Here is a 24,267-nt window from a genome sequence, read left to right as displayed (position 1 = left end):
ATTTTTTAGAAAAGAATAGAATATTTTTATGACCTCAGAGTAAGAAAGGATTTTCAAACAAGGATTTCTAAAAGTACAAACCACAAAGAAAAAGTCTGATAAATTCACTATATTAAAAACTAAGAACTTTTTTTCATCAAAGGATATCAGAGTGAAAAAGTAGTCTACACAACAGAAGATAGTATTTGCAACACATACAACCAACAAAGTACTTGCATCTAAAATATACAAAAATCTCTCTCTCATACACACAAAAGACACGATAAGGCAACAAACATTCCATAAACATACAAAAAGGTTCAACTTTATTAGCAGTCAGGGAAATGCAAATTAAAACCACAATTAAATGTCACTATATTCTATCCACATGACAAAAATTCATAAGTTGGGTAATATCAAGTTTGCATACATGTGAAACAATGAAAAACAGTATCTACTATTTGAGGGGAGTAAAAAAGATTGAACTACTTTGGAAAACAGTTTGGATTTTCTAGAGTAAAATACTTCCATGCTTCAGGACTCAGAAATTCCAATTCTGATTAGATACTCCAGAGGAACTTTCTCATGGTTGTACCAGGAAAATGTTCAGAGGAATATCATTTGTCAGCGTCAAAAAAAAAAAAAAAAAAAAAAAAAAAAAAACTGGAAACAAACAAAATGGACATTAAGAGTAAAACAGACAAAGACATTACGGTTTGTTCATAGATTGGAGCACCAATAGAGAAATGAAAACTAATGAAGTAGAGCCAAACATGAATGAACCTTCAAAAAATGTTGAATGAAAGAAGTCTTAGGGGAATACTCAAATTACAATTCCATTTATATAAAGTTCAAAAAGAGGCAAACCTTATATTCATGGAAATACAAACACAGATGGTACAAATGAGAGGGAAAACTCTAGGTTCTGAAAAGGAAAGGTACTGCAATCAGGAAGGAGCATAAAGGGAGCTTATTAATGTCTTATTTCTTAATCTGGGTGGTCAAGAGTACAAGTTCCTTCACATTCTAAGTTAAACTGAACCCTTATGTTGCATATATTCTTATTATGAATATTTCATAAACTCCTTTTTTCTTGGAGTAATGAGAAAAATACGGGGATAGGGAAACATGCATGCTCTGGCTCTTCTTTTTTTTTTTTTTTTTTTTTTTTTTTGAGACAGAGTCTCGCTTTGCCGCCCAGGAGTGCAGTGGCCGGATCTCAGCTCACTGCAAGCTCCGCCTCCCGGGTTCACGCCATTCTCCTGCCTCAGCCTCCTGAGTAGCTGGGACTACAGGCACCCGCCACCTCGCCCGGCTAGTTTTTTGTATTTTTAGTAGAGACGGGGTTTCACCATGTTAGCCAGGATGGTCTCGATCTCCTGACCTCGTGATCCGCCCGTCTCGGCCTCCCAAAGTGCTGGGATTACAGGCTTGAGCCACCGCGCCCGGCCGCTCTGGCTCTTCTTTGGTTCTTTGTTACCACGTGGCAATCATTCAGTAGCCTCTTAGCTCTTGGCAAACCCCACTTAGGATGATGCCACTTCTAATATTCCATCACCTACCACTGCCACTACCCGCACTGCCCCCACACACAGTGAATCAGAGAATTATGTGAGGGAAAAATTATTGGTTTTATTCTCAACGTTGGAGGGGAGGGAAGAATGAAACTAAACATTTATATATCATATGTGACAGTTCATAAAACACTATTATACACTCCTTTATTTTTATCCCCCAAACAAGCATCCTGAAGTAGACATAACATAAATCATAGGAATCAAATATTTTGCAATGTAAATAAAATGTTAGGAAGAAGTATCAGCACGCCTTTCCATTACTCCATCTTAAATTCTTCATTTCTTATTGCAAGGTCAAAACAGATGCGGAATGTGATAATAGAGCAAACAAAAAATAACGAAAAGAAATGAAATGGGGAAAGAGTGGGTGGGTATAACTACTTTAGAAAATCTTTGTAGTATCTACTAAAGCTGAATATTTACCTAACTTATAACTAACCCAGCAATCCCACTTATATATACAATAAATACAATAAAATAGAAATACAATAAAATACATTATATTGTATTTAATTATATTGTATATAATATATTATAAATACAATAAAAATGCATACATATGTTCACCAAAAGACACGAGAATACAGCAGCAACACTGTTCATAATAAACAACAAAAAACGAAACCTGTCCAAATATCTATTATAAAACAAATGAAATAAACTGCTATATTAACACCATGGAATACTCTACAGCAATGAGAATGATGCAGAAAATGGATGACTCATGAATATAATATTAAGCAAAAGAAGCCAGATATAAAACAAGTATATCCTATGTTATTTCATTTCATTTCAAAGTTCAAATACAGACAAACTCATCTATATTTTCAGAAATCCACTGGCCACCATGAGAATGGGCAGAGGCTTCTGTTCTGGTAATGTTTCATTTCTTGCTAGATGCTGGCTATACAGGTATTTTCAGTTTCTGAAAATTCATTAAGATAAATACTTATTAATTATACCCTTTTCTGTATGTATATTGCTTTGATAAGAAGTTTTTAAAACAGGGTATAGAGACTTAAAGAGACAAGATACCACAAAAATTTATCTTTTTCATCATGTCCCCACATTCTTCATGTCAGGATCAAAATTCTTATTCAAAACTTCTAAATCAGGCAATAAACTATACAGAAGTATTAAGCTAAAATAATTCAAAAGACCTGAGTTTAAAATGCACTCTACATTAATACGCAACTGGGTGACCTTGCAAAACACAGTCAAATTTCGGTCTCAGTTTTCTGACCATTAAAATGGAATTACTACTATTGTCCTTCTTATCCCATAATGATGTTGTGATGAGTAGTATGAGGTACACAAAAGAGTTGTTTAAACTATAAAGTAACCTTAATTTGAGTAAAACCACAAATAAAAAATAGATCAAAGGCCAAATATAATGGTTTACAATTTTTAAAATTTTGTGTGCAGTGAGAACTTTTTTCAAGTGAACTCTTAAACAGTACTGTTTAATAAAACAAAGATTTCTTTGCTTGGGTTTGGCTAAGGCAACACAGAAATAGTGTTGTAGGTTACCTTCACACACTCTTCTCCCTGCTGTCCCTCAAGGTATCTTCTAGAACATGACTATGTGCAATAGGCCTTGGAGTCATATAGATTAGGGTAAAAAAAAATCCTGCTTTTATCACTAATTAGTTTTCTGAGCCTCACCCCTTTCAATTATGAGGGTGAAGCCAGTATCACCTACTTTTCAGACTAGAGATAATGTATATCGGATAACCTAGAAGAATGTCCAAATAAATTTAATGACTTTAGCCTAAAATCTGGTTGTGTGCAACAGCCTCCTATATATTGTGACTTAAGTCACTCCCTCTGCTATTCATTTTCTACAAATCCCTTACAGTAATTTTTTTTAAAAAAATAACAATTTGGCCAAGTCACTTGTCTGGCTTACTACTACCAACAGAACAATGCCCCAGCTACCTTTATGGCACACAAGGTCCTTGACAACCTGCTCTAAATCTATCTCTTCTGCCTCTTCTCTAGCATCCTACATTATTATTATTTATTTTTTTTGTTGAGACGGAGTCTCACTCTGTCGCCCAGGCTGGAGTGCAGTGGCCAGATCTCAGCTCACTGCAAGCTCCTCCTCCCGGGTTTACGCCATTCTCCTGCCTCAGCCTCCCAAGTAGCTGGGACTACAGGCACCCGCCACCTCGCCCGGCTAGTTTTTTTTTTTTTTTTAGTAGAGACGGGGTTTCACCGTGTTAGCCAGGATGGTCTCGATCTCCTGACCTCGTGATCCGCCCGTCTCGGCCTCCCAAAGTGCTGGGATTACAGGCTTGAGCCACCGTGCCCGGCCTATTATTATTATTATTCTTTAACTTCTGGGATACATGTGCAGAACGTGCAGGTTTGTTACATTGGTATACACGTGCCATAGTGGTTTGCTACACCTATTGACCTGTCGTCTATGTTAGATATTTCTCCTAACGCTATCCTCCCCTACCCACCCCACCACTGACAGGCCCTGGTGTGTGATGTTCCCTTCCCTGTGTCCATGTGTTCTCATTTTTCAACTCCCACTTATGAGTAAGAACATGCAATGTTTGGTTTTCTGTTCCTGTATCAGCTTGCTAAGAATGATGGTTTCCAGCTTCATCCATGTCCCTGCAAAGGACATGAACTCATCCTTTTTTGTGGCTGCATAGTATCCCATGGTGTATATATGCCACATTTTCTTTATCCAGTCTATCATTGATGGGCATTTGGGTTGGTTCCAAGTCTTTGCTATTGTGAACAGTGCTGCAATAAACATGTGTGCATGTGTCTTTATAGCAAAATGATTAATAATCCTTTGGGTATATAACCAGTAATGGGATTGCTGGGTCAAATGGTATTTCTGGTTCTAGATCCTTGAGGAATCGTCACACTGTCTTCCACAATGGTTAAACTAATTTACACTCCCACAGTGTAAAAGTGTTCCTATTTCTCTACATCCTCTCCAGCATCTGTTGTTTCCTGACTTCTTAATGATCGCCATTTTAACTGCCGTGAGATGGTATCTCATTGTGGTTTTAATTTGCATTTCTCTAATGACCAGTGATGATGAAGTTTTTTTCAAATGTTTTTTGGCTGCATAATTGTCTTCTTTTGAGAAGTGTCTGTTCATATCCTTTGCACACTTTTTCATTTTTTTTATTGTAAATCTGTTTAAATTCCTTATAGATTCTGGATATTAGACCTTTGTCAGATGGATAGATTGCAAAAATTTTCTCCCCTTCTGTAGGTTGCCTGTTCACACTGATGGTAGTTTCTCTTGCTGTGCAGAAGCTCTTTAATTGGATCCCATTTGTCAATTTTGGCTTTTGCTGCCGTTGCTTTTGGTGTTTTAGTCATGAAGTCTTTGCCTACATCTATGTTCTGAATGGTATTTCCTAAGTTTTCTTCTAGAGTTTTATGGTTTTAGGTCTTATAATTAAGTCTTTAATCCATCTTGAGTTAATTTTTGTATAAGGTGTAAGGAAGGGGTCCAGTTTCAGTTTTCTGCATATGGCTAGCCAGTTTTCCCAATTCTATTTATTAAATAGGAAATTCTTTCCCCATTTCTTGTTTTTGTCAGGTTTGTCAAAGGTCAGATGGTTGTAAATGTGTGTAAATGTAAATGTGTGGCATTATTTCTGTTCTGTTCCATTGGTTTATATATCTGTCTTGGTACCAGTACTACGCTGTTTTGGTTACTGTAGCCTTGTAGTACAGTTTGGAGTCAGGTAGTGTGAGCATCCTATATTTTTAACATATTCAGTTAATTAACTGATCACTGGTAAGGCACATACCTTTTAAAAAACCCCCTTTTTCCCCCAGAAACAATAATGTGTGGAGAATTAGAACTGAGAAAACATAGATTTTTAAAAAACACACAAAAAAGAAATTACATTCTCACCATCCAGGAATCATCACTAGTAACACCTTAGAGCATATCCCTCTGGAGAAACATACAGATGTAAATATAGATAGATAAATGATCATAATGTACATATAGCCTTATAACCTACTTTTTTCAGTCAACAATCTCCCCTTTCCATTTTAGTAAATTTCCATCTCATATAATATACAGACCATATTCAAATTTTCCCAACTAATCCAAAATGTCCTTTATAACTGATCTGTCCAAATCAATATACAATTCACAGTTTCACACCGTATCTACTTGTCCTTTACATTTCTTTTAATGTAGCACCATCACCTTCCTCCACCATCTTTTTAGGACAATGAGAAGCCAAAGAGATCTCACTACTTTTCCTACTGAATGTCCAACCTTCTGAATTTATCTTCTTCTCATTCTTTTATTACCCATTTTGCCAGACAGAGAAAAACACACATTTATGACCCCTTAAGGTTAAAAATGTGGGAATGAATTCAAAGTCTATGTAAGAAACGAACATTTTCTCAGTCTTCTACTTTATTCCCAACATAAAATCAGGTTTCTTCTTTGGATAAATTACAACCACCCCAGAAGGAAAAACCCTTCACTCAGTAGATGCTGAGGGTCCACTGATATCCATAGAATGCATAAAGTAAAACCAGCCAGTTGACAAGCCTGGCCCATGTACAAAGTCCTGAATAAACAACAAAGAATTATTATAAATTTGAAGAAATATTCCAAAAGAAAGAGAAATCAAAATAAGCATAAAGAACAAAATGACCATTTAAAAAGAGAAAGAATACAGGGAACCAAAGAATTCTCAACAAAATGAAACAGAACAGAAACTCTCTACTTACCATAGTTCCTGAAAAAACAGTTGAATGATATGAATAAGGAACAGCATACACGAAAGTTCTTGGAAACTGAAAATATGATTGCCAAGATAAACAGTTAAATAAAATAGAGAGCTGGAATATCAAGTCGAGAAAATATACCAGGAAACATAACCAAACCCAAAGAAAAAGAAAAATGTAGAAGAAAAAATAAAAAGGTGAGGAGATTCAATTCAGAAATTCTAGTTTCTGATTACTAAAGATTCCAGAAAGATAACAGAGAAAATAAAGAGAATACTCATAGAAATAACAAGAAAATTTCACACTACATTAATTGCCAAAGAGCCTAATAACTGCCAAAACATTAAGTGGAAAACAACCAACCAACTACAACAAAACTCAAATCTAAGGACATCACTGTGAAACTGCAGAATGCTAGAAATAAAAGATTAAAAATATCCCAGAGATAAAAACAAGCAAAACACAACGTACAATGGATCAGAATGTAGTAGACCATTCAATGGCTAAATAAGATCTTAGAAAAGCAATTCCCTCAAATTTCTAAGGGAAAACTCTCTTCTATTGCAACAAAACTATTTCACACCAATGAAACTTAATATCAATCATATGTGAGACCAGAATAAAGAGATTTTCAGTAATGAAGTAACCAAAACAGTATGCCACTCATTAATCCTCTCTTAGGAAGTAAATTAAAGATATATTCCAGCAAAGTGAGAGAATAAACTAGGAAGAAAGAAGACATGGTTATAGAAAGAATGGACCCAGTCCCAGATTATGGAAAAAGTAAGTCCCTGCATGACAGCTCTAGAGAAGCTTTGGACAGTAACCTGTTCAGATGAGAACAGGTTGACTGAGGTGGGGAGGGGGCCAGACATACTGTTTTTTCATTAAGCCTTTAAATAGTGTATGAAATTTTTTTGAGAAGTATATATACATATCACATTTTTTTTTAATTCAGTCACATTAGAAACAAATTTAAAGAGGCAATGACATGAAATTTTAAACTCAGTCATCTTTAAACTTCCATTAGCATTTGGGAAACTTTAAAGATGACCTAAAAAGATTTTACAATTTTCTTCTCATAATTTTGTTGTCATCACATAACAAAAAATAGGGTCAATTTTATCTGTGCATAGTACCTAAGATTTCAGAGGCCATAATGACAGAAAAGAACCATTTACAACTTTACACAAAGAACCTCAAAAAACACTTTTATATTTTTATGGTACCAATCATTGGTTACCAATTCACCTACTACTACCTGAATTATGCTACTTCTTTCATTATTAGAGGTGGCCTGGTCTTATTAGCTGATATTTAGATATTTATTCCTGCTTCATGATTCAGGACAAAACACCCAAACACAAAAGATGGTACGTGGTATAGCTAGTACAATGACTGGCTCACAGTGGATATTTGACATATTTTACCTATTTCCCACCATTCCCTACCACCTCTTCCCTTTGACACTAAAACTCCTAACCAAAAAATCATCTCCCCAGACCAGTCAGCAGAAAAACACTATATACCAATGCCTATTTTCTAGTTACAGTTAAACTAGGCTGTAAGCTCAATGTCTGGATAATTCAATCATATAATTTACTTCTGCCTCAAGAGAAGTTGAACAATCCCATATCCAAAAAGGATTCTCTACTCTTTTGTTCTTTAGTACAGAAAAGTTTCTTTTCAAAACAGTAGTCAAATATCCACAAGAATGGAGAGTAGTATAGAAAATCCCTGAGTAACAGAAAACAATTTACCTGACTTTAACAGAATATTTACATTAACCATCATTTGTAACACAGGAGCCAAATTTCACTTCAACTAGCCTTTCATGTCCATATACCGCATGTTTTGTTTTGATGGCCACCAGGAATTCTAAGACACAAAGCAAACTGAGTAGCAGAGAGAAGTCAGGCTATTCTTTCTTAACTGTAGTTTTAAGCTAAAGTTGGCTATTGTACAAAGTACAAATACAGATTTAAAACCAAATGGAAAGTATCTATGACTTAAAATTAGTATTTTATTCCTTGATTTTCTGCTATGCATCTGACCTTGTCTGTAAGTGCTAAATGCTTAAACAAACTAAATGCTACTGAATCAGATGCAGGATCCGACATCAAGTTATCCTGTGACTTTGGACAAGTGAACTTTGGACAAGTGACCAAGTGACAGTACTGCTATGAGTCTAGATTTCCTCAAAAAAAAAAAAAAAAAAAGGAGAAGATTAAACTTGAAGATCCCAAACAAAAACTGAATTATATGACTACCATTATGTAAAGCAAAAATTGTTGTTTCTTATTTGTCACTTAGTTCAAATCATAGTAGCAGCCACTGAATACTGAATAACTACTCTGTTTCAGGCATTGGATTAGCCAATTTACAACTACTATTTCTAATTCTCTCAACAATCTTACAATGTAGTTATTATGAAAATAAAGAAACAGAAGCAGAGATTGCCTTACCAAATATCACACAACTCGTGAATACCAGGGACTGTGTAATGAGACCCTCATGCAATATCCTACAGGTTTTTTTCCACGAAACTTTCTATTATATACTATTTACAAGCATTATTCTACAGAAATCTAAAAAAAATTAGAAACCCAAGTAACTATTTTTTTAAAAAAAACTAAAGTCAATCCATTTTGCAATTCAAAATATCAGAGCTGGAAATGTTCATTATGTACTCACCTGATGCAGGAGACGTTTCAGTTTTAGTAACTGAGTTTTTACAGCAGTGCAATCCTGAACCATGTGCCGAAGGGTCATCTCATCCAGTATCACTGTATTTTCTGGTACATCAACAAACATCTTCTGAGCCTGGAAAAAGGGCATTCCTCCATAGCTTTCAAAATGACCCAAAGGAGATTCCCTATAGGGAGAGCCTCTGGAAGGGAAGAAGGTGGAGAAAAAAGATACACAATACAATTTCAGAAAGAAATACGGATAATGACATTATTGCAGTGATTATTACAAATCACTTATCACCATCACCAAGCCTCTGACTTGCACCCACCCCAGTCACTGATGTGTTTCCACAAAAGGTGCAATCAGCTCTAGTTTATTAAAACAATTATCTTCTGTATCCCCCATCCTTTGTGTATTTTACATACTGGAAGAATAAACCTTCTTCAGGAACTGGGATAGAAACAAAATCCTCTGGAAAGACTTTATCTGAAAAAATTAAACTTATTCTTTCTTTTCTGCAATGACTGTTGTTCATCAGTTTTTAACTTTGTTTAACCTCTTAAATTGCACACCTTTTTTAGCCCCATAACGATGCTACCAACATTAACTCTTAATTTCTTGAAAGTCCCAACAGGCAGTTAAGACGAATTTCTTGAAAGTCCCAACAGGCAGTTAAGACGAATTTCTTCTTTTTATATTACCAATAAAGCATGTTTTCCAATAAAGGTTATTTAAGCTTTTGTAAAAGTTTTATATATATAGCATATTTCCTAATCTTACAGTGCACTAAAAAAATCTACTCTCGGTAAAACCTCATCCCTACTAAAAATACAAAAAATTAGCCAAGCGTGGTGGCACGTGCCTGTAATCCTAGTTACCTGGGAGGCTAATGCAGAAGAATGCCTTGAACCCAGGAGGCGGGGGTTGCAGTGAGCCGAGATCGCACCACTACACTCCAGCCTGGGCGACAGAGCTAGATTCTGTCTCAAAAAAAAAAAAAAAATCTACTCTAAAATTTTTTACATTTCCCTTCAGTTTCATACAATAACATACATGCCGAATAAGGAAAAAAAAAGTAATGTGTTTTATGGGAGTAAAGAGCAAAATATTTTAACCAAAGTATTTTAACCAGAAGTCATAGTTACAGCAATAGAAAATTGCTACCTTAATTCCAGTTGGTTCTTAAATTGTGACAAGAACTTTTTTTTTTTTTTGAGATGGAGTCTCGCTCAGTCACCCAGGCTGGAGTGCAAGGGTACAATCTTGGCTCATTGCAACCTCTGCCTCCAGAGTTCAAGCAATTCTCCTGCCTCAACCTCCTAAGTAGCTGGGATTATAGGCACCTGCCATCATGCCTGACTAATTTTTGTATTTTTGTAGAGACGGGGTTTCACCATGTTAACAAGGCTGGTCTTGAACTCCTGATCTCAGGTGATCCACCTGCTTTGGCCGGCCAAAGTGCTGGGATTACAGGCGTGAGCCACCATGCCCAGCCGAGAACTTCTAATATATGTGAAATCGCACTTGCTGTATCGCAAATATATATATACACACACACACACACACACACACACACACACACACAGTAAGTAGAGACAGGGGTTGCTCGGACTTGTCTTGAACTTCTAGCAAAATTTCAATATATAAGACATTGAAAAAATATTATCTCCAATATAATGGCTATTTTAAAATGAAGATTAAAGTTAAATTCATAATGCATTAAATGTGCAAAAATTCCAATGCATTAAATTTCAACCACATTGGAAATACAGAAACATGGTTTCTACCAAATCTTCTAGCTTTTAACAAATATTCCCAAATCTCTGAATTCTCAAATATTCAGTATGAGGTAGAGTTTTACAAGATTATTTTTCTCTGAAACTACTTCTCATTAAGTACTTCAGGCCTGACTTTCTTTTAACCCAAGAAAAAGATTTTTTGAAATTTTCAAACTGTTGATCTTACGATGCCACAGACAGCCTGGATCCTATTTATTCTTCAACTTCTTCCCTCATCACACCTGCCTCCCTCAGAGTGACTTCTTAATTCCTACCTAATTACCTGAGATTCCCAAAGCATGCTACAATCTCACCTCTAAACCCACAGCCTCTGAGTAGTCCTTACCAGTCTCTCCATTCTGCCCTCCACTGTGCACACTTGATCTAGATAATTCCTCTTCATCTTAAATTAGCTGACACTACTTCAGAGAACACTTCCTTAAATCCCCTAAGGCAGGACTTGGCACTTCCATAGGTGGTTTTATAGAGACCTGTACTGTGTCCCATTATAGTATTTATTACAGCATACTTTGTTTGCAATTCAGGCCAACTTATAAACTCCATGATGGAATGAACTGTGTACTCTTTTCCTTTGCATCTGAGTTTTCGGTTTTTTAGGTTTGTTTTTGTTTTTGTTTTTTTGCACTGAATGTGTAAGGACCGCATATTTTAACCACTAGAATTTTTTTTAAAGCTTATATCTCCAAGATTCTAAAATTCTGTAGCTGTCACATGACAAAAGCACTGCTTTAGAATTATAATCTGAATAGTTAATAATAAAATTAAAAGGTACTTCTTATTTTGCCAAGTGAGAGATTAGAAAGGGAATATACTGAAGGAGACTGGTCTGCAGGCTGCACCATGAGAATCAGGTATGGAATATGGACATATATTGACATAAATGTGATCCAAATGCATGGAATTAAAAAATTTAAAATGTTTTACGGAAGAGTAAAGTAGTCTTGTTCACTGACACCAAGAACTGACATCTAGAAAAGCCACAATAGCCAGCTCTCACCTCAGATTTAAGTTTAAATCATATCTGACAGTAATTAGCTATTGAAAATATTTATTATCTTTGGGCCATAGTTTCGTTAACTCTCAGTGTTCTCTACCGCTCATTGAACAAAGTTTGTATGCCTTAGGTTCCATTTCAAACACCTCCACCATGAGATTCAAAATTAATCCTGTTATTTTTTCCTAGTACTGAAATGCTACTTTCTTCAGAAGCCCTTCCTGATCCCCTCAACTAGGTAAAACTATCATTTTATGATCCTTAATTTGTTTCACAGCATCAACTAAAAAAACCTATATACTTTTCAACTGTAATTGGATTGTAAGTCCTTTGAAAACAGAGCTGTATCTTATTCATTTTAATATTATCTGCATAGATCATTTGAGTCCAAATTCAGCTGCTACTTACTAGCTACACAACACACAGGGCAAGTTACCAAATCCCTCTATTCTTCATTTCCTAAACTATAAAATGGGCATAATAACAATACTTGTCTCCTTAGGTTAGTATAAGACTTAAATGAGGTAATATATGTTAATATATGTGCTTGGACTAATATATTATAGTAAATATTAAATAAAAATGACTTACTATCATATTATTAATAGTTTTCAACCTCTTTATCTTGAGACATTTCTTCAAATAGAAGTATCAAAAGAATACTACAATGAACAAAAACATACCCTTCACCTATATTTACCAACTGTTAAAATACTGACACATTTGCTTTGCATCTATGTATTTGTTGCTAAACCATCTGACAATAAGTTAAAAGTGACATAAAATCCCACTGGGAGAAATAAATGAAGTTTTCTAGGGAAAAAATGAATATAACAGAGAAATCTTAGGGACAGAAAGAGGCAAAGATGGAACAGAAAACAAATATATAACAGGGATTATTTTCAGAAAATAAAAGGAGACTATGAAGATAGGAGGTAGTGGGAACACAGGACAGAAAGATAATGAAGATTTTAATCTCAGAATTTGAGATTTCAGATACTGAGAAGATGATGCAGTTTCCACATAAAAAAATAAATCTTAGAATGGGAGGTAAAATCACTTTCTAAGACTAAAGACACAAATCCAGGGCCAAATGTGTAAGAAGGGTGATAAAAAATAAGAGATGAAGGGGGAATTACTGGCCATAATTCCCCACATTAAGTTTATAAATTTGTACTTCTGTATAAATTTTAACATTCATGAATTTCTAACAGAAAACTCTGGTAGTGAAAGCAACACGAAGAGTGCAAATCTGCTGTGGCATGAACACACTAGAATGCTAGTAGCCATGTGTTAATGAAGTGAGATCTTACGTGGCCGATCAGAGCCCAGACAGGCAGGTAAATATGAAGAAATGAACCATTAGAGATATGGGCAAAGGCAAAAATTAGTCCAGTGGTTTCAAAGGCATGAGAAATGAAAGTTCACTGTCTCCAATATTATTTAACCTTGTTCTTTAAGTGCTGCCAATAAAATCAATAAGATTAAAAAAAAGAAGATGTAAACTAGAGAAAAGAATCTTGAAGAGATAACCTTCTTTACCCACTTAAACTGAATTCACATACAGTTCCAGAACCTGATATTAAACCCACAAGCATAAAAATCATTGTTGCATAATTATTTACTGCAGTTTTAAAGGAATTTCTCCAAATTCTATGGCTACACCCATACACTTACAAATAACTTTATTCTTCCCACTCCCAACAGAACTTCTTGATTACTAAGATGTGTGATTTTGTGCTAATCTAAAAGTTCGTGATTCATAGGTGAGACTAGCAAGTGCAGACGTTTGTATCTGTGTGTGTGTGTACGTGTGTGCACGTGTGTGGGGTGGGGAGACTTTTCTTCTTCATTTCTTATGTAACCTGAGTCACAGTTTTGTTTTCATAAAATCATTAGTGTTTCGTGACCATTAATAAAAACTTTATACTAAAAGTTAAATGTACGGATTTTTATGTTTGTGGTAATATTATAACACAATTCCAATCAAAATTTCAGCAAGTTATTTTGAGGATATTGGCAAGGTGATTCTAAATTTTTTATTAGAACAGGCTAAAGACCCAAAACATCCAAAACAATATTGAAGAAGAAGAAAGTCGAAGGACTAACACTACTCAACTTCAAGACTTACTATACAAAGCTACAGTCATCAAAATGGCATGTGTGGTATTGGCAAAAGAACTGACATATCAACTGAATACAACAGACAGCTCAGAAATAGACCCACATATATATAGTCAATTGATCTTTGACAAAGGAGCAAAGACAATTCAACACAGAGTATAAAAGATAGTCTTTTCAACAAATGAGACTAGAACAACTGGACATCCACAAACAAAAAGAATGACATTAAATCTTTCACAAAAATTAAGTCAAAATGGATCAAAGACCTAAATGCAAAATGCGAAACTATAAAATTCCTATAATATGAAAAGGGAGAAAATCTAGGTGACCTTGGATTTGGCAATGAGTCTTTTGGATATAATATGAAAAGTGCAACCCAAGAAAGAAAATACAGATGCTGGAAATGTTAAAACTTTTTGAAAATCTGTCCTGCAAAAAGTACTATCAAGAGAATAAGTCACAGACTGGAAGAAATTATTTGCAAAACATGTATCTGATAAAGGATTGGTATCCAAAATACACAAAGAACTCTTAAAACTCAACAAGAGAATAAATAACCCAATTTTAAAATGGGCAAATAGCTAGAGGCCATTATTCTAAGTGAATTAATGCTGGACGAGAAAACCAAATACCACAAGTTCCCACTTATAAATGGGAGCTAAACACTGTACTCATAGACCTAACAATGGTAACATAGACACTGGGGACTACTAGACAGGGGAGGGAAAGAAGAGCAAGGGCTGAAAAATTGTTGGGTACTATGCTCACTACCTGGGTGATGGGATCATCTGTATCCCAAACCTCAGTATCACACAATATATCCATGTATATGTGACACAAACCTGCACATATAGCAACTGAATCTAAAGTAAAAGTTGAAATTATAAAAAAATAAAAATGAGCAAAGATCTGAACAGACATATCACCAAAGAAGATACACAGATGGCAAATAAGCATGTCAGAAAATGTTCAGTATCATTTATCACTAGGGAACTGCAAATTAAAACAACACTGAAATACCACCACATACCTAATAGTTAATGTTCAAAGCATAGAACCAAATGCTGATGAGGATATGGAGCAGCAACAGAAGCTCTCATTCATTGCTGGTGGAAATGCAAAAGGATAAAGCAACTTTGGAAGACAGTTTGGCAGTTTCTTACCAAATTAAACATATGCTTCCCATATGACCCAGCAATAGTGCTCCTTGATATTTACCAAAATGATGTGAAAAATGTATGCCCATGCAAAAATCTGTATATAAATGTTTATAGCAGTTGTATTAATAATTGTTAAAACTTGGAAGCAACCAAGATGTTTTTCAGTAAGTAAATGAATAAACAAACTGTAGTACAGCCATACAATGAAATATTATTCATTAATGTTTTTTGAGACAGAGTCTCTCTCTGTTGTCCAGGCTGGAGAGTGGGGTGATCTCAGCTCACTGCAGCCTCAACCTCCTGGGTTCAAGTGATCCCCCTACCTCAGCCTCCCGAGTACACGGGACTATAGAGACGTGCCACCACATCCAGCTAATTTTTTTGATTTTTTTGTCAAGACGAGGACTCAATATGTGCCCAGGCTTTTTCTGAACTCCTGAGTGCAGGCTATCCTCCAGCCTTGGCCTCTCAAAGTGTTGTGACTGCAGACATGAGCCACTGCACCTGGCCCATTTTTTTGTTTTTGTTTTTGTTTTTAATGAGATATCAAGTCACAAAAATATGTAGAGGAACTTTACATGCATTTTGGTAAGTGAAAGAAGTCAATCTGGATCGGGCGCGGTGGCTCAAGCCTGTAATCCCAGCACTTTGGGAGGCCGAGACGGGCGGATCACAAGGTCAGGAGATCGAGACCATCCTGGCTAACCCAGTGAAACCCCGTCTCTACTAAAAAATACAAAAATCTAGCCGGGCGAGGTGGCGGGCGCCTGTAGTCCCAGCTCCTCGGGAGGCTGAGGCAGGAGAATGGCATAAACCCGGGAGGCGGAGCTTGCAGTGAGCTGAGATCCAGCCACTGCACGCCAGCCCGGGCAACAGAGCGAGACTCCGTCTCAAAAAAAAAAAAAAAGAAAGAAAGAAGTCAATCTGAAAAGACTATCTACTATCTGATTACAGCTCTCTGACATTCTGTAAAAGGCAAAATTGTAGAAACAGCAAAAAAATCAGTATTTACCAGAAGTTCAGCAAAAGAAGGGAGGGATGAGTAAGTGGAGCACACAGAATCTGAAGGGTAGTGAAACTATACTTCACTATATGATACTGAAATGGTATGGCATTATACATTTGTCAAGGCCCATAGGATATACAAAACAGAGTGAACCCTAATATAAACTATGAATTTTAGTAAATAATAAAATATCAATATTGACTCATCAATTATAATACAATCAAGCAAGATGTTAATCATAGGAGAAACTGTATCTAACGGAAAGTGAGAAAGCATATGAGAACTCTATTTTTGCTCAATTTTTCTGTAAACCCAAAGCTGCTCTAAAAATATAAAATCTATTAGTTTAAAAAAAAAGAACGAAAGAAAAATAAAGCATGACAAATGAAGAGAAACACTGCCAGAATGACAGAGATTTCTAAAACTCCATTCCTCCATTAAAGCACTAAGAACACTGGCAAATTTATCAAAATCAACTTTTTCAGAACTCTAGAAATCAGCCAAATGCTTACGACAACTAAGGAGCATTTAATCAATAAAAACTGCTGAATCTCAGAGAAACAGCAAGCTCTGTGGCATTTTAATTTATCCAATAGCCACGCCCATCTCCTTACCTTTGTGGTAGCTTGAGAACCAAAAGCATTCCAACAAGCATGGCAGCTGTGAAATCCAGCAATCACTAGAGATTGAGGGACAAAATGGGTTTAGAACTCTCCAAAAAGCACCACTCCCAAAGAACTGCTATGATCTGATCTCTCTGGCAGCTCCCTAGAAAAAGCCCATTCTCAGGAGTTGGTTTGAGCTGATTCAAAGCTTGTTCATTAATTCCCTTATCCCTAGTGCACTGCTTAAAATCTCAGCTGCCTGAAATGGCAATATCAATTGGGACAAACAAGAAGCTGACCAAAAATCATAAAAGGAAAACCTGAGGAAAGAAATGTCCACAAGAGGCTTTGAAATGCTCCAATATAGTCTTGGGAATAGAGAAGAACATATACATGTATAGGCTGTAGATGTACATGCCAAGGAAATACCAGAGAATTCCCTAATCTTTCACCTTAGGCTGACTTTGAAACTGAACAAGCAGGAAGTGAAGGCCAAGGCAGAGCTGCAAACTACTTCCAGGGACTGCAGGTGTGCCTAAGCTGCAACTTACAGGAACTGCAGGTGTGCCTAAGCAAACACACAGAGCGCCCTGATGGAGGGTGGGAGACTTATTAGTTCAAGGCATTCAATGAAATCTCCATCCAACCATTAGCTGACCACTAATCAAACCAAGCAAAGACTTCAAATTTTTTTTTAAATACAGACTTTTTACAGAATCTGTCTAGAAAAGTCAGTAAACAACCACAAAAAAACACAACAACAAATTCTGGCCAGGGAGAAATCTGATTTAAGTAGTTTTCACATTATTTGTATTGATTTTTTCAAATTTTTTGTGACAAGCAAGGAATGATGCTCATACATTCCCTTAGTTAAGTGGCCACAGTGAAGTGGGGAGGGGCAGAAAGAATGTAACTAATGACCAAACATGTCCCAAATTTGATGAAAAACTTTAATCTGCATATCTAGGAGGCTCAACAAACTACAGCTATGATAAACTAAAAGAGGGGTTCATTACAATTTAACTGTTGAAAGCCAAAGAAAAAGTGAAAATCCTTAATGCAGAAAAAAAAGCTGGTGGCGGGGGGGGCGTGGGGGGACGGGGACGACGACGACACTCATCACATGGAAGACCAATAACATTAACAGCTGATTTCTCATCAGAAAGCATGGGGGTTGAAATATTACAAGGAACACTGCCAACCGAGAAGTCTACATTTGGCAAAACTATCCTTCAAAATAAAAGAGAAATTAAGATATTCCCAGATAAATAAAAACAGAGAATTTATTGCTAACACACCTTCCCTACAAGATAAAGTGAAGTTGGAGACTTGAACACCTCACTTTCAATAATGGACAGAACAATTAGAGATATATGAGAAAGTAGAAGATTTAAGCAACATTATAAACCAACAAGACCAAAAAGATATCTACAGAATATCTATAAAAATTAAATTAGCAATAAAAAAAAACTGCCACAAAGAAAAGCCCATGCCCAAATAACTTCACTGGTCAATACTACAAAACATTCAAAGAAGAATTCACAAAAATCCTTCACAAACTCTTCCCAAAAGTAGAAGTGAAAGGAATACTTCCCAATTCAATCTGTGTGGTCCTGATATCAAAACAAGACAAGGATATCTCAAGAAGAAAAACAAAACTACAGACCAATATTTTTTAAGAATACATATACACACACACACAAAAAAATCTTCAACAAAATACTAGCAAACTGAGTCACATAACATACCAACATACCAGCACAACACACAACATACCAAAGAATTATATACCATGACCAAGTGGACTTTTGCCAAGAAATGCAAGGTTAGTTCAATATCTGAAAAAGTCAATGTATTACTCCACATTAGTAGAATGAAAGTGGAAAAAAAAGATTATCTCCATAGACACAGAAAAAGTAACTGACAAAATCCAACACTCTTTCATAATAAAAACACTCAATTATCATTGAATGGAAGGGAACTTCAAACTGATAGAAAGTCTCTTTTAAAATCCACAGCTGACATCACATTAACAGTAAAATATTTAAAATATTTATTTTCCCTCTAATATCAGAAACAAGACACACCTATTGGCTTTCACCACTTCTACTCAACAGAGGTTGTAACCATAGCAATTATGCAAAAGATAAAAAGAAATTTATCCAAAATGGAAAGGAAAAGGTAAAAACTATTTGCAGATAACGTATCTTGTATACAGCAAATCCCACAGCTGGGGTCCCCAAACCCCTAGTCAGGGACCAGTACCAGTCTGCGGTCTGTTAAGAACTAGGCCGCACAGCAGGAGGGGAGCAGAGGGCAGGCATGCAAGCATTACTGCTTATCTGACAGGAGCTCCACCTCTTGTCATATCAGCTGCAGCGTTAGATTCTCATGGGAGCACGAACCCTCTTGTGAGCTGCGCATGCAAGGGATCTAGGTTGAACATCCTTTATGAGAATCTAACTAATGCCTGCTGATTTGAGGTGGAAGAGTTTCATCCCAATCCCAAAACTATCCCCCAACCTCCCACCTGCGGCCTGTGGAAAATCTGTCTTCCAGGAGACTGGTCCTTGGTGCCAAAAAGGTTGGAGACCACTGTCTACAGGACTAAGCAAACAGAGGGTTAAATGACTTGTACATGAACACTGCAGCCACTCAGGACTGCAGTAAAGCTTATAACAAAGAAGGAAAGTGGGCCAAGGGCCAAGCCTTTTTGTAAGCTCCAGGTAGGAACCAGTGAAGAGGAGTTTCACTGAAGAGGGTGACTGGAAAATAAGAATCTTTGGTGTAAAAATGTTCATATGGAACCAAAAAAGAGCCTGCATTGTCAAGACAATCCTAAGCAAAAAGAACAAAGCTGGAGGCATCACGCTACCTGACTTCAAACTATACTACAAGGCTACAGTAACCAAAACAGCATGGTACTGGTACCAAAACAGAGATATAGACCAATGGAATAGAACAGAGTCCTCAGAAATAATACCACACATCCACAGCCATTGGATCTTTGACAAACCTGACAAAAACAAGAAATGGGGAAAGGATTCCCTATTTAATAAATGGTGCTGGGAAAATTGGCTAGCCATAAGTAGAAAGCTGAAACTGGATCCTTTCCTTACTCCTTATATGAAAATTAATTCAAGATGGATTAGAGACTTAAATGTTAGACCTAGTACCATAAAAACCCTAGAAGAAAACCTAGGTAAAACCATGCAGGACATAGGCATGGGCAAGGACTTCATGTCTAAAACACCAAAAGCAACGGCAACAAAAGCAAAAATTGACAAATGGGATCTAATGAAACTAAAGAGCTTCTGCACAGCAAAAGAAACTACCATCAGAGTGAACAGGCAACCCACAGAATGGTAAAAAATTTTTGCAATCTACTCATCTGACAAAGGGCTAATATCCAGAACCTACAAAGAACTCAAACAAATTTACAAGAAAAAAACAAACAACCCCATCAAAAAGTGGGCAAAGGATATGAACAGACATTTCTCAAAAGAAGACATTCATACAGCCAACAGACACATGAAAAAATGCTCATCATCACTCGCCATCAGAGAAATGCAAATCAAAACCACAATGAGATACCATCTCACACCAGTTAGAATGGCAATCATTAAAAAGTCAGGAAACAACAGGTGCTGGAGAGGATGTGGAGAAATAGGAACACTTTTACACTGTTGGTGGGATTGTAAACTAGTTCAACCATTATGGAAAACAGTACGGCGATTCCTCAAGGATCTAGAACTAGAAGTACCATATGACCCAGCCATCCCATTATTGGGTATATACCCAAAGGATTATAAATCATGCTGCTATAAAGACACATGCACATGTATGTTTATTGCAGCACTATTCACAATAGCAAAGACTTGGAATCAACCCAAATGTCCATCAGTGACAGACTGGATTAAGAAAATGTGGCACATATACACCATGGAATACTATGTAGCCATAAAAAAGGATGAGTTTGTGTCCTTTGTAGGGACATGGATGCAGCTGGAAGCCATCATTCTCAGCAAACTATCGCCAAGAACAGAAAACCAAACACCGCATGTTCTCACTCTTAGGTGGGAACTGAACAATGAGATCACTTGGACTCGGGAAGGGGAACATCACACACTGGGGCCTATCGTAGGGAGGGGGGAGGGGGGAGGGATTGCATTGGGAGTTATACCTGATGTAAATGACGAGTTGATGGGTGCTGACGAGTTGATGGGTGCAGCACACCAACATGGCACAAGTATACATAGGTAACAAATCTGCACATTATGCACATGTACCCTAGAACTTAAAGTATAATAATAACAATAAGAAAATAAAAATGTTCCTGGGGACGTAGTACATTTGGGAAAGAGCTAGGTTTCAGTTATGATTAGGAGAATGTAGGTGAAGAGATGAAGAATGTGAGTTTGCTAGGATATGAGAGAATTCCAGATAGCATATCAAAAGGTGTAGAAAAAAAGGAGGTCTAGGCGGAAAAGAAAAGAGGAAGATTAGACCAGGTAAAAAGACAGAGGAGTATTATGATAAGAACATGAGTGGATGTATTAGTTCTCAACCACCAGTCTTCCAACACCCCTGAGTAGAGGATAAGGCATGATCCTATAACTAATGACAATAATAATGGGAGTTAAGGGACAGAAGAAAGCGAAGCAATACTCAGGAAGTTTTAGAATGGAAAAAGGACTTTTGCACATGCAATATTGAAAAGGCCCTGGGGCTAGTACACCCAAACCTTTCTAATATCAAGGCACAGAGAGAGATTAATAGTTTTAAGCTATGCTGGGGTAAGGCTCATCTTGGAGGAGGTTTCTTTCTGTACCACCCATCCCATAACTTGCTCAGGTGGATCTGGGTGTCTCAAACCTAGCACCAACACCCCAAAGATTGAGAGTTTCAATGAACTGATCAATCTATATCCATTCACAACAAACCAGTATACCTCAGCCCAATTGTTGGGAAGTTCTGTGCTAAGTCAGTCAAATTAGCAACCCCTAAGAATGCTGTACATTTTTCTCTCCTAAGAACCACTTGTGTGCATGATCCACACCATAGTCCCTTAAAATAAACTAAGTATAAGGGATTTGTGATCATATGTTTTGGAAAATGGCTACATATTATATCTTTTACCACCTTTTGCAAAATCACAGTACTATATTTACACATAAAAGCACAATGGAGTCTGCCATTTAAAAAATATTTATAATCTAGTCATTCTCATACTCATTTGACCGGGGACCCTCTCTTTTTCTACAACTGTTGACATCCAAGGAACAGCTGTTTGAAAATGTTGCTTAACTTTTCTGACAAATTAATTCAGGAAACAAACACATCCTTTATCTTATGCATACTGTGTATGTTGTAATAAATCAAATTTTATTCTTTGCTGTCACTGCAAAGAATCTTAGAATCAATGTTTTCCCTCACTTTAGGAACTATACAACACCATGTTTTTCTTCCATTATTTCTTTAAACCAGTTGTCCTATTTGTATTGTAAATGTGCTCCAAAATGACCTGAAATCCCTGTGGAATGAGATAAGAAAGTGAAAAGGAAAAACTAGTAACTTCCATAGAGTGTCTACTGTAAACTAGACACTACTCTAGGCACTTTTATCCCTGATCCTCAAACACTGAGAGAAAGATATTATTAATTATGTTTTAAAGATAGTAAAGTGGAGATGGTTTAAATAAATTATCTAAGCTTGCAAAGCTAATCTGCGCCAGGTCAGGTTTTGATCCCAGGTTTCAGTGACTACGGAACCTCATTACAAAATAAGATCTGATCAATTTAAAGACTATCCTCTACTTTGAAAAAGAAAAGACTAAACAGTACCTTCAGCACTAAACAGTACCTTCCTCTGTTTTTAATGGTACTTGCGGAATTTTTAAATTTTAACTTATTACATGAGCAAAAGACGACCAATCACTTGGCACTAATTTTAAATATTATTTGGAAAAACTATGAAATTTAACAAAATTAACATTTCATCATTTCCAAATGAGAGCTAGAAAATCATACCATAACTTAAAGTCCAAACAGCAGATATACATAGAGTATTTATATTTATGATAAAACTAATGAAAAAACATTTGGGTCAAAAAGAACAAATTAGACATATTATTCCAATTAGTACCACATAAAACTTGAAGTGCTTTTTGGTGCCTCTAAAAACAAACCAGACAAAAACAGGTTTTTTGAGGGTTGTGGAAAAGGGAGAATTATAATTCAAAATCAGAGGACAGCAAATAAAATCTAAGTTAGAACAGTACTTACCTGCTCAAGTCACTTTTTCCATGGTGATGATAGTGGTCAGGGTGGCTGAGATGGTAATGCTCCTGTCCACTCCACCTCTGGGGTGGCCTTTTCCAAAAACTTTCCTGAGGCTGCCGAACATTTCTGTCTGATCGGTCAAAGCGGTTCATGTTGTCACACTCCACTAGACAGATTCAAAAGAAAAAGACTATAAACATGTACATACTCCATAAAAGTTAACTCTTATAGCTTGATAATTAAATGTTGCTGAAAATATAAAAATAATATTCTAAAAATACCAGCCATTTATGTTAATCACAATATCAAGATTTTTAAAAGCATAACCTAGTTCTTCTGGTGAAAACTGAACTTAATATCATTCAAAATGAAGTAAATTATAAAACTTTTATATCATGTCATGTAAACAATTAACTGCCACACTGTTTTAAAACAGGCAAATTATCCTGGAAATCAACATTATACATCTGAACACTCATAATCAGTTTTAGGTGGTTTTTATCACTGTCACAAGTGGGCTCTGATTTCAGAATGAAAATGACAGGAAACAGTAGATTTTTAAGAGAATTCATTCCTATAAAGGACTGCTACAATTAATTTTCATTGATTTCCAGAAGCACAAATTAACTTTTCATCACAAACAAATCACACTTTTAAAATTAAGCTCACATTTTCAGAAAGAAAGACGCTTCAATCTGCCTGCAGTAAGAGCTTGTTCTAAAGTCTAAAATGCCACTGAAAACAAAGCCAGTACTTTGCAGCAACAAACAGTACACTCCCTTAAATCCAAATACCACAAAAACATGAAAAGAATCTCTTTGAAACACCCCAAGCTTCTTCACTTACCCAAATACTTTTTCCTCACATATCTGAGCACTCACTAAGAGAGTTACTTTGCACAAGGGAGACATTGTGTTACCGACTGCCTACTCAGACATAGTTGCACCCAAGGCACTGCTGAACAGGCCTTCCTTCCTGCTCAACTCCCAGCCCTCCCTGTGGGAAGCAAGCCCAGTTTGCCCTGTGACTCCATCTTCACTCAGTGCTTACATAGCTACTGACTTAGGACGGTTACTAAAAATACTGCTAAACACTAACCCAAGCCACAGAACAGGAAAGATTTCTCTAGTCTGAGAACTACTACATAAGAAAGTTCAAGTCCTGCATGTTCACAATTCCTTGTAATAAAAAGCTATAAAAATCAACATAATCCCCATTTAAAAAAACAAAAACAAAAACAAAACCTCGCTTATTTAAATTACTGTTTCACTGAACCAAAAACTTGAATTTGAAACATGACTAGTGTTTCATTACAGT

The 24,267-nt window shown here is 36.3% G+C and overlaps 1 protein-coding gene across 10 annotated transcripts in view; it reads right to left on the bottom strand.

The window, feature by feature from the left end:
• Positions 1 to 24,267, bottom strand: part of CCSER2 (coiled-coil serine rich protein 2) — a 190,956-nt gene that overhangs the window by 60,108 nt on the left and 106,581 nt on the right. For 8 of the 10 annotated variants that reach the window (XM_033209862.1, XM_033209858.1, XM_033209859.1 and 5 more), the window contains 2 exons: positions 22,954 to 23,116; positions 8,985 to 9,180 (listed from right to left, as the gene is read on the bottom strand). In XM_033209862.1, coding sequence (XP_033065753.1) covers positions 8,985 to 9,180; positions 22,954 to 23,116 — 359 coding nt within the window. Of the gene's footprint in view, positions 1 to 8,984; positions 9,181 to 22,953; positions 23,117 to 23,796; positions 24,005 to 24,267 lie in introns of those variants that run through there. The other 2 variants (XM_033209867.1, XM_033209865.1) reach the window with 1 other exon arrangement.

This window comes from Trachypithecus francoisi, unplaced genomic scaffold (genome assembly GCF_009764315.1).
Source record: "Trachypithecus francoisi isolate TF-2019V2 unplaced genomic scaffold, Tfra_2.0 Lachesis_group9, whole genome shotgun sequence".
Classification (NCBI taxonomy): Eukaryota; Metazoa; Chordata; class Mammalia; order Primates; family Cercopithecidae; genus Trachypithecus; species Trachypithecus francoisi.
The sequence above is the reverse complement of the archived record's forward strand: the minus strand, read 5'-3'. Positions and strand labels throughout refer to the sequence as shown.